This window comes from Gavialis gangeticus, unplaced genomic scaffold, assembly GCF_001723915.1.
Source record: "Gavialis gangeticus isolate Ggan-Ray unplaced genomic scaffold, GavGan_comp1, whole genome shotgun sequence".
NCBI lineage: Eukaryota > Metazoa > Chordata > Crocodylia > Gavialidae > Gavialis > Gavialis gangeticus.
This window is the reverse complement of record NW_017729026.1, coordinates 17,167,942-17,179,656: the sequence shown is the minus strand read 5'-3', so window position 1 is coordinate 17,179,656 and position 11,715 is coordinate 17,167,942. Positions and strand designations below refer to the sequence as shown.

Genomic DNA, 11,715 nt, shown 5'->3' with positions numbered 1-11,715 from the left:
AACTAAATCCTCACTCACCCTAGGCCCAGGTGAGCCTCCCCTGGGGCCCAAAGGGGGCCCAGCAGGGAGGTGGCAGTTCTGGTCAGTGAGTCAGTGTAGTTCACCATGAAGAGTAGGATATTTTATTCTACACAAATGGGATTCTGAAGATCCAAAAATATATAGCAAGTGAAGATACGAGGGCTGCTGAAACTTAATACTGCTATTATTATTTGTATTATTATTATACCTTGTTTTCAATTGTTTATAAAATGTCAACTATTTAGGCTCAATTCTCCTTGCTAGGTATCTACCTGCAGTTGCATTCTTTGGGGGAAAGCTTGACAAAAAAATAGTTCTTACTGGTTCCAAAAATCAAATCAGGAGAAAACGTATTGTTTTCCATGGGCTAAAAAATTCTTGCAAATTGTATCATTGATAAGGTCTTGGGCTTCCATGTTTTGGCTTGAAGAACTGTAAAACCATCCTGGTGTCAGGAATGTGTAAGTTTAAGATTCCCAGGAGATTTGGCTAACTACTTTTCAGAGACTGTGTAGATTCAGTACAGACTTGTTACAGGTTGGCAACATCCTCTGAAGATTCTGTCTGTATCGAGTGTATTTTATCCTAGGGCTTCAAGGACTGAGCAGGACATTCCCTGTAATTAAGCGTGTAATCAAGTATAAGATTACATGTATACATATATGTATAAGGAGTAAGATACAGTCTTGACATGATCTCATACTATTTTTTTTCATTTACCGTATCCTTGGGAAATGTTAGTTCAGCATTTCATAGAATCATAGAAAATTAGGGTTGGAAGGGACTTCAGGAGATAATCTAATCCAACCCCCTGCTCAAAGCTGGACCATCCCTAACTATATCATCCTAGATAAGGCTTTGTATTAGCTGGGTCTGAAAAACCTCCAAGGATGGAGATTCCTTGGACAACCTCTCTGGGTAACCTGTTCCAGAGCTTTACTACCCTCCTAGTGAGAAAGTTTTTCCTAACATCTAATCTAAACATCCCTTGCTGAAATTTGAGACCATTGTTCCTTGTTCTGTCATCTACCACAACTCAGAAAAGTCTAGCTTCATCCACTTTGGAACCCCACTTCAGGTAGTTGAAAGTTGCTATTAAATCCCCTCTCAGTATTTTCTTTTTCAGACTAAATAAGCTCAGTCCCCTCAGCTTCTACTAAGAAGTCATGTGCCCCAGCCTCATCACCATTTCCATTGTCCTCCACTGGACTCTCTCCAATTTATTTGAATCCTTTCTGTATTGAGGGGCCCAAAACTGGACACAGTATTCCAGATGTGGCTTCACTAATGACAAATAGATCACTTTCCTCAATCTGCTGGCAACACTCCTACTAATCCAGCCCTGTATGCCATTAGCCTTCTTCACAACAAGGGCACACTGTTGGTTCACATTTAGCTTATTTTCTGCTGTAATTCCCAGGTCCTTTTCTGTGAAGCTGCTGCTTTGCTAGTCGGTCTCCAGCCTGTACTGGTGGATGGGATTGTTCCACTCTAAGGGAAGGACTTCCCACTTCTCCTTACTGAACCTCATGAGATTTATTTTGGTCCAATACTCTAATTTGTCTAGGTCTCTCAGAATCCTCTTCCTACCCTCCAGCATATCTGCTACTCCCCCCAGCTCGGTGTCATCTGCAAAGCTGCTGAGGATGTAGATCACTGATGAATATATTGAACAAAACTGGCCCCAACACTGACCCCTGGGGCACTCTACTTGATACCTGCTGCCAACTAGACACTAAGACATTGATTACTATGCTTTGAGCCTTTTCTATCCACCTTACAGTCCACTCATCCAACCCAGACTTCCTCAGCTTGCTTGCAAAAATGTTGAGGGAGACCATAACAAAAGCCTCTCTAAAGCCAAGGTATATCACATCCACTGCCCTCCCTGCATCTGCAGAGCCAGTCATCTCATCATAGAAGGTAACCAAGCTGGTCAAGCATGACTTGCCCTTTGTGAATCTTGTTCCTAATCACCTGCTTCTTCTCCAAGTGCTTAGAAATGGATTCCTTGGGGCCCTGATCCATTATTGTTCCAGGGACTGAGGTGAGGCTGACCAATCTCTAGTTCTCTGGACACTAGATTTGCCCTTTTCCAATCATTTGGGACCTCTCTCAATCACAACCAGTTCTTCCCTGTTTGTGAGCAGCAGACCAAGAAGAGTACAGCTGCTAGTTGGCCTCTCCAACACTTGCACCAGCAATCTGTCCCCAACACCCTCCAAAAACTTCCTGGATTGCCTGCTCCGTGCTGTACTGCCCTTGCAGTAGATGTCAAGGTGACTGAAGTCCCCCATGAGAACCAAGTCCTGTGACTGAGAAACTTCCATTAGCTGTTTGAAGAAAGCCTCATCCGTCTCATCCTCTTGGTCATGACAATTGTGGCGTCATGGTGGTCTATAGCAGACACCACCATGATGCCACCCTTGTTACTCTCCTCTCTGACCCTAGCCCAGAGACTTTAAACAGGCCTATCTCTAGGTGCATATTGGAGCTCTGTGTTTCATAAAAGACTGAATTTCTGTAGCACATTTGTGCCTATTTATTTCCCAGGTGTAACTTTATTACAATAGCTTGACTCAGACTGATACAGCAGTCCTTCCTTATTCAGAAAAACACCTAAGCACTTGCCAGCAGTTAAACACATACTAAATGTTTTACTGAAATATGTCAGAAAGAAATCTGCTTTTTCCTAAACAGACATTGGATTGTACATGTGCTTAAAATGAAGTATGTGCCAATATTATTTTCTATATCAAAACCATTTTCTATAATAATCAATTATGATTGTGGTCTTCTTATTTTAGATGGGGAATAAAAACCACAAGCAAATAAATACTACAAATACTATTTTTCTTCTCAAAGAAAATTAGTTGAAAGAAAATAGGATGAAAGATGTAATACACAATTTGGTCTATTAAATAGCTTATTTAAAATTTCTATTACATAGCCTATTTCTAGGCTTGCCTTTGACGCTTCAACAAGTCATCATAAGAAGATAAACTGTGAAGTCAAGGAGGAGGTTTTGCTGTCAAGCTTACAAACAAACTTTGTTCAGAAAAATCCCACCCTGCTCCCCAAAAAAGTAAAAAAAATCCATCAGCAAAAAACCCAGAAACTGCATTTTTACACAGCAGATTGAAACTGGGTTTCAAAGAAAAAAATTCATTGTGGTTTGAAATGTAAAATTTCCATTCTGCGGGAACATTCTGATATTTCTTAAAATGTTTTGTTCCAAATCTGAATGACAATTATAACTTTTGAATCTTGAATATTTTTCATTTAGGGAAAAATATTTTAGTTCAATTTTTCTAAAATAAAACACAGCAGACAGCTGCCCTATCTTCTAGAAGCAATTTGTGCCTCTCTGAGGGTAACCCAAGGAACCCCTATTCTGGAATAGAGAACCCAGAAACCCTATGAATCTTAACTTGAGCAAAACTATGAACTCCAGAGGCAATGAGCTACAGATCTTGGAAGACAGATTGCTCATGAGCATCTCAGGTAGGGCAAGAAGAAACCAGGCAATGGAATCCACACTATATTTTGGAAGTTTACTAATACTGGCACATTTTGTTGAAGGATTTTTATTGTCAATGGATTTTGTTAGGAATTTTCCAACCAGCACTTAGCATATCAGATTTTTCTTAATGTACACTTGACTTCAAATATGGAATATTCTTAACACTTCTTCATACTAAATTAGTTGTGAACAGTTTCATATTCATAATCTTAAATTTTCATTCAAACTCTTGGGGATCAGTCCTCATCCCTTTTGAAAAAAAAGAGAAAACTGTAAAACAATAATTTTATTTAAATGTTCAAAACAACTTCCTGGTTTGTTTGTACAAAACTGGAAAACAAGTAAGAGTTAAAGAAAATATTCTGCTCTGATAAAACTACTGCATTTATTCGATTCTAAGAGGGTTTTGTTCCCCATTTAGAATGGGGGGGAAAGCCACTAGTCTTACAATCAACTATGAGGATGGTGGTGGGGCAAGTAGCTACCATGGCTCAGGTTCTAGCCATGACCTAGGGTCAGGGCTGTAGCTACAGCTGCGACTTGTCCCCCAACAACACCTCTGCACCCCACCATCTCTCCCCCGCAGCCTCTGCTCCCCAACTTGCCATTCTCCCTTCCTGCTTACTTTTGCTCCGTCCAGGCAGGCTCCATGTGTGCTGCAACCTGGGTCTCTGAGCATAGTCCCAGGCTGGTTCATGGCAGCGGTGCAGCCGGAATAGCTGCTACAGGGGCTGAGCTGCAGCCATGCCCAGTACTCCAGGCTGAATGAGGACAGAGCCTGGCAGCGCAGAGCAAAGGTCAGGGGGCAAGCAGAGGCTGGAGGGATGAGGAAGGGGAGGCCCGAGGCTGTGTGGGCACAGGTAGGGGGGGGCAGGCACAAGCAGGGAACAAGCTGCTTGACCTCCCTACACCACATGCCCCCACTGCCTACCCCCTTGCAGCAGTTGGGGGGATGAATTTAAGACAAGCCCCCAGTAATCAGATCGTCTATGTGGAAATATTACACATTTATAAAGTTTCCATGTATAGAATCTAATTATTGGGGGGACATCTTAAATGCAAGTAAATCCAGTATTTACAGTTAACACTACAATCTATCTTGTCTAGAGAAAGTCGCCTTTATAGTAATATTTATCTGATAACAGAAACGTGTTATTTTAAAATAATGAAAATTTTTTTTGAAAGTTGTAATGTTTGAAGAGTAAAAGGAAATTATTTAACGAAGCTGCATGAAACATTTTATATAGTGCATCCATTAAGCAGTATGACATTTTAAATATGGCCAGAAATAATATAGCAGTTTACATAATTTATTCTTCAATTCTCCAATTACCTCAACATTATACAAAGAATCTGTTGTCTCTCTCAGCCTTGTTCTGGTTAACTCTAGTTCTTTTTGGAGTATTTCTTGGGCTTCCTGGAGACTGGAGATATGTCCTTCTGCAGTACCAAGGCCTTGTTCACTTTTTCTGACTAGATCTTGTAGAAGACACACCTACAGTATATAAAGAAATTCAATGTTTTCATAATTATTACAATAGGCAGCCAACAAAATCAATCTTGCATCATTCTTTTCTGAAGAAGTCTATATAACTTTTCTTTGTAAACCAATTAGGCTGTTCCAAACAAAATTTCTGCCTTTAACATTATTATATTATTACTTTATTCCTTAGAGTATGGGCACGCATACATGTGGAGCCATCTCAAAAGGGGAATGTTTCAAAAGGGCAGCAGCTGTTAGGCTCCAGTTGTTAAGTGCAGACAAAATGGGAATGATATGAGTGTAGCAAAAACCACTCCAACTTTAACACTGCTGCCTCAAATGCTAAAATTGAAGCAGTTTTACTACATTTGTATGACTCCTGGTTTGTCCACATACACTAATTAAAATGTAATAGCTGCTGCCCTTTTGAAATGTTACACTTTAGAAACATCTCTAAAAACACGTCCTGTCCTCAGAGTGTGCACTCAGCTTCTGCTCAGCAGTAAGCCTCTCATTATGGCTTATTATATTCTTAGTCACATTCTTATCTCTAATAGCATCCTTGAAGTGAAAAGGACTTCATCAGCTTCAGGGCAGCTAATATTAGAGAACCCAGATGTACTTGAAGAATTAACTACCTATCCTTCATGCTGTGCAATTTTCTGATTGCTAAATAAGCCCACTATATGTGCTTTAAACTTTAGTAACGTAAATTAGTCCAGACTACCCTTCATACTACCACAGACAGGTTGCTGCTAATCCCAGAGACAGCTTGTTTAAGGGTAGCTAGCATACCTCTAAAAATATACCAAAATCAAATCTTCAGTGCTAATAGAGATAGACTGTTCATCTCTGCGCCTCAGTACTATATCTATAAAACAGTAATAACATTGTACCTCCCTGCCTTTTGGATGCCTTAAAAAAAAAGCACATTGAGAACTATAACTCATTCATCAACTACAGTAAAGGTGAACAACTGAAAAATTTCACCTGGATGAATAAAGAAGAAAAATAGGGCTGTTACTAAGAACCAAGCTGCATGAAAAGCTTTGTCTATGATTTTCTCTGTACTCTTATATAGGGCTACAAGAGCTGATTTGGACCACAGGCCATATCTTTGACACCCATACTCCAGGGATACAGACAATATGTTGTTTCACCACTCCTTTACTTCAAAAATAAGGATACTGCTGAAATGTAGCAAGGCAGGTTTTGACACAGTCGGTCCTCAGACTACTGCTACCAGCTGATTGAGGACAGCCATAAGATGATGATAAAAACTTGCCTTGAGTCCAGACTGCATAGATGTTTGTACTTTTGTGGCACTCTAGGCCAGACTTCACCTCAGGTGCATGCATTCTTGGCTGTGGAACCAAATATTCCCCAAGGAAGACCCTTTAAAAATACAACATGATAATCCCCTCTGTAGTCTGCTCCTTCCATATGTGGTAGAAGGACCTGACTAGTGCGCACAAAGAAATGGCCTTGCTCCCACAACACCCATCCATGATTATCATGACAGATACCTCTTTTAGGCTGGGGAGCTCATGTCAACGGTATCTAGGTACAGTGCCCAAGAAAACTGAAGAAAGAGAGATTCCCTAGCAATGTACTGGAATTCAGGGTAGAGAGGATGACAGGATTATTGTCCCACTCCAGATAACCAGAAGTCTCCAGATCAGACCCAGGGCTGTCTGGGGCCAAGGCAACAATCTCCTGATTGTTGACCCATCCTGGACAGCCTAGGTCTTGAACTGGCCCCAGGGCTCTCCCAGGGCCAGGGTTGACAGTCAGCTGACTGATGGACCCTGCCCTGGGACAGCCAAGGGTCTTGAATTAGCTCTGGATTGGGGGCAGTCCTGGGCCTGAGGCAGAGCTATCTCCTGCACAGTCTGCAGTTTGGGATTACAGGAATTTTTAGCCCCATCCCAAACATAGCACCTTCTGCTGTGCTAGACGTGTATGGCAGGAGATGCAGTATTTAGGATGGGACATAGAATCAGAGGAATTGTAACTGCACCATTTTTTTAACATTCAGAGGAAGTGGCAGAGGCTACAAGGATGGACTGAGCTACTGTGTGCCTTATGAATACTGTAAAGGCAAAAAGTCTCCAATCAAGTGACAGCAGATCTCAAAGAACTCTAGTTACTGAAATGAGAAGAGCTTCTCTTTTTGTTTCAAATAAAGTCTATCAGTACATTAGCTCTTGATATACTTGGTCCACCAAGCTTCCGTTTAAAGGTTTGGGGGTCTTTTTTTTTTTCTTTTCAATCTTTTCAGAACTTCCTGACTACGGTCAGGTGCTGGTGGACAAAGATGGAAATGGTAAAACAAAACTTTAATCAGACAAATTTACAATAATAAGCATGTGAATGGTAAGCTACCTCATTGTCTTTTGTTTTTCTTATGAGTCCATATTTATTTAAAACTCTCAAGAGATGCATTGCTTACTAACGAATCATGTGTTACAAATTCATGTGCTTTGAAAATATGGGCATTTGTACACATGCTTGTGTCACGGCACTGGATGCTTTTAAAAGTGCCCAGTGCTGCGGCGCATGTAGTTGCATAAGTGGCAAAATGCAGGTCAGTGCTGAGAAAATGGCAGTGCTGTGCTTTTGAAAACACGAGTCTCATTTTTTCAGGGTACAGCTCTGCCTACCACAACCCCCCAGCACTGCTGGTGCCTCTCACAACCCCCCAGCCCTGTTCTTGCCCCTTAATCCCCCACACCCCTGCTGGTGCCCCTTGCCCCCCACCAACAGCTCCTGTTCCCTCTGCCTTGCTGGAGGGGCCTCCCAGCTACCAGGGCTATGAGGCCAGGGACCCGGGTTCACAGCCATTTGCCCCTGGCAGGAGGTGGCAGCTGCTGCAGCAGCAGCAGAGCAGAGTGTAGAGCTTGGTTCCCCACCCTGCTGCCTGCCTGCTGCAGACTTGGGTGGGGGAGGGGGACGGTGTCCCCTACATGCACAGCTGCAGCAGGGGCAGCAGTGTGGGGTTGTGCACAGGGGTACAGGCAGCGCAGACCTCACAGCGGCAGGCAGTTTCCTGCATAGCTCCACTGTTCTTTGCAGCGCCTGGTCACACACTGGGCTGCAGAGGCCCCAGAAGAGGGCAGCAGGGTGGGCAGCACGAGCCTGAAGCAGGCAGAGCGCAGTCCACACCCCAAGCACAGATCTGGGGGGCACAGGTCCCTCCTGCACAGCAGCAGGGACCAGCCCACACCTCCAACCAAGCCCACAGCCCATCCTGCATACAGATCTGGGGGGCTGGGGGAGGTGTGCAGGTCCCTACTGGCCTCCTGCGAGTCTGCGCAATGGCAGGGAGCCTGCAACCCCATCCCGCTCCCTGCCTGGGCCCTGTGGCCACGCATTGTAGCTCTGGGCTCCAAGCCCCAGGCACTGCCAGGCTGGGCAACAGCCCCAGCCCCAGCCCTGCTCAACTCCGTTCCTCTCTCCCTATGGAAGCCTCAATCCCCACCACCCCAACTTACCTGTGGGAGCTGCTCTCCAGGCTGCCTGGCACACAGTGCCCCCTGCCTGACTTACCACCTCATGCTCCCTTCCAGCCCCCTGCAGTGAACTCTGCCAGTGAAACATTCAAAAGAACTGAAGCTGTACTAGTTGTGAGGGGAGAAAGATCTTTTAAAATGTGGGCGTTTTAAATTTATAAAAGTTTTTGAGTGAAGTTAGTGTTTATGAATACCAAAGACTGCCAGAGTTAGACCTACACTCCTTGAACAATGATTGTAATATGGGAAATAGGAGTACAAAGTACCGGTTCAACATAGTGGTCAGATATACACTTAGGATCATCCCTGAAAATCATGCAAGTTCTTCTACTGAACACAGAACCTGCTTAGAGATGAGAGACCAAGAATCTCCACATACTCATAGACCAATGCATCTGACCAACAAACCATCTCTTGGGTCAATAGACTCATTCTCTACTTGGGCTTTTTTGCCAGGACTCATGTAAAAATAAACAATAATTAACTTACCACAGTAAAACTGAAACTCCCCACTCTTTAGATCTAAAATTCAAACTTTGATATAACTTAGGGAGCTTAGACTATGTTTCGGATATAATATCGTAATACATTATTTTGTTCTTATTAGAAATAAGAATGATAATTTTTTTTCCGGGAGATGTTTAAACTATATGAAACAAGCCAAAATTTACAATACACTCATTATGAAAAATTTAGTGTACAGGAGAGGTTGACTTTTGCCTTTAATTACACCTGAAATATTGCACAGAGGTTTATCAAACATTTTGCTTACAGAGAGGCAGAGCAGAGAAATGGGGTCCTTAACATAATGCAGTTTTGTATTTATTTCCTTTGCTTTTGCTATGGCAATTTGTAGAATAATATTAACTAAAGAGAAAAAAATCATATTTTGAAAGCATTCCAGTGAATTGCAATATTCGAATACTCAACTTTAAAGACCCATAATGAGGTACATGGGCTTAACAACATAGGCCAAGCCTAATCTCTGACTCTAAACACAAACTGAGTAAGATATCATTAGTGATTAAATGTGGTCTAATGAACATGACAGTTAACTGATATGACTAAGTGAATTCTTGCCTCCTGATTGGCTGAAGTCAGCTTGGTTGTCAGTTCTTCCCTCAGGTTTTCCAACTGCTGTCGAAGCTGATTCTTATCTTCTTCCAGATGCAGTTTCTCCTTTTCAAATTGCTGCTCCATTTCCTTCAAAAAACAGAACAAAACAGAAACATTATATACCTGCTAAGCAGTTACCTTATACCAAACAGTGAACTCTACTGAAAGAAGTACAAAGTTTGCTTTCTGACACACACACAAAATATAGTTTAACTGTAAGAAAGGAGTCTCCTTTTCCTAAAGCACTGTAACAAGCTTTGCCTGCATTTCTGGAAGTTTTAATTATTCTGGGTATTTTTAAGCCCATACCCCTTGTTAATCACAAGATTAAAAAGAGAAAGAAAAAAAGGAAAGCAAGACCTCCTTTTATACTATAGAATTATAGAAAATTCGGGTTGGAAGAGACCTCAGGAAGTTGTCTAGTCCAAACTATGCTCAGAGCAGGAGCATCCCCAACTAGATCATCCTAGCCAAGGCTTTGTCTAGCTGGGTCCTAAAAACTTCCAAGGACGGAGATTCTAACAACTCTCTAGGTCAGTGGTTCTCAACCTTTTTCCTACCAGGTGGGACCCATTTGCAAAGGTTCATGGCCTGGCCCAACCCTCACACCCCTGGCCCTGTCAGTGGAAGGCACGCAGTCCCTGCCTCCCTCCACCCACTCCGGCCATGCTGGTGTTCCTAACTCCTGACCCACAGCCCGTACTGCCCCCCCCCCAGCCCTGCTGGTGCCCCTCACTCCCAAACCACATCCCCTGCCCCCCCACACCTGCCAGTGCCCCTCACACCCGACCCTCAGCCCCTGCCCCATCCCAACCCTGCAGGAGGGGCCTCCAGCTGCCCAACCTGTTCAGGCTGGAGCACAGTGACTGCAGAGGCTATGGCTCATGCAGGCAGCAGTGGAGCAAGCTGGTGGAAGGAGGCGGGGAGGCCTGTGGCAGCCCATTTCACTCCCTGAGCAGCATCTCCTGGTCCCCCCACCCCTGTGAGCACCCAGCCTGGCCTTGCAGCTCTCCCCCACCCCTTCCCCCCACCACTCTGCCCTGCCGCACTCTTGATGCTTTCCCAGGATCAGTGTTTCTCAACCCACAGCTCATGACTCCCCAAAATCTTCTTGAGACCCACTTTTGGGTCATGACCCACAGGTTGAGAAACGCTGCTGTAGGTAACCTGTTCCAATGCTTCACCATCCTCCCATTGAGAAAATTTCCCCTTATATGTAACCTAAACATCCCTTGCTACAAACTCGAGAACACTGCTCCTTGTTCTGTCACCTGTCACCACTGAGAACAATCTAGCTCCATCCTCTTTGGATCCACACTACAGCTAGTTAAAGGCCGCTATCAAATCCCCTCTCAGTCTTCTCTTCTGCAGACTAAATAAGCCCAGTTCCCTCAGCCTCTCCTCATGAGTCATGTGCCCCAGCCCTCAAACAATTTTCATTGCTCTCTGCCAGACTCTCTCCAACTTGTCCACATCCTTTCTATAGTGGGGGAACCAAAACTGGACACAGTACTCCAGATGTGGCTGCACCAGTGCAGAATAGAGCACAATAATTACTTCCCTTGATCTGCTGGCAACACTCCTACTAATGCAGCTCAGTACGCCATTAGCCTTCTTGGCAACCAGGGCACATTGCTGACTCATATCCATCTTATTGTTCACTAACTCCCAGGACCTTTTCTGCAGAGCTGCTGCTTAGCCAGTCAGTCCCCAGGCTGTCGCGGTGCATGGGAGTCTTCCATTCTAAGTGCAGGCCTTTGCAGTTCTCCTTATTGAACCTCATGAGATTTCTTTTGGCCCAATCCTCCAATTTGTCTAAGTCATTCTGAATCCTAGCCCTACCTTCCAGCATATCTATTACACTACCCGCCTTGGTGTCAACTGCAAGTTTGCTGATAATTAATGAAGATATTGAACAAAACTTGCCCCAGGACAAACCCCTGTGGCAAGCTACTTGATACTGGCTGCCAGCTAGACACTGAGCCACTGATTACTACCCGTTGAGCCTGACAATCCATCCAGTTTTCTATCCACTTTACAGTCCATTCATCCAACCCAGA

The 11,715-nt window shown here is 43.8% G+C and overlaps 1 protein-coding gene across 5 annotated transcripts in view; it reads right to left on the bottom strand.

Annotated features, from left to right (window-relative positions):
* The window catches only part of FAM184A (family with sequence similarity 184 member A), a 265,054-nt gene that overhangs the window by 132,183 nt on the left and 121,156 nt on the right, over positions 1–11,715 (bottom strand). For all 5 annotated transcript variants that reach the window (XR_002097914.1, XM_019520036.1, XM_019520038.1 and 2 more), the window contains exons 6-7: positions 9,620–9,742; positions 4,878–5,039 (exon numbers count right to left, since the gene is read on the bottom strand). Coding sequence is in view for 4 of the 5 variants with exons in the window: in XM_019520036.1 (XP_019375581.1) it covers positions 4,878–5,039; positions 9,620–9,742 (285 nt within the window). In the remaining variant the exon portion in view is untranslated. The remainder of the gene's footprint in view (positions 1–4,877; positions 5,040–9,619; positions 9,743–11,715) is intronic.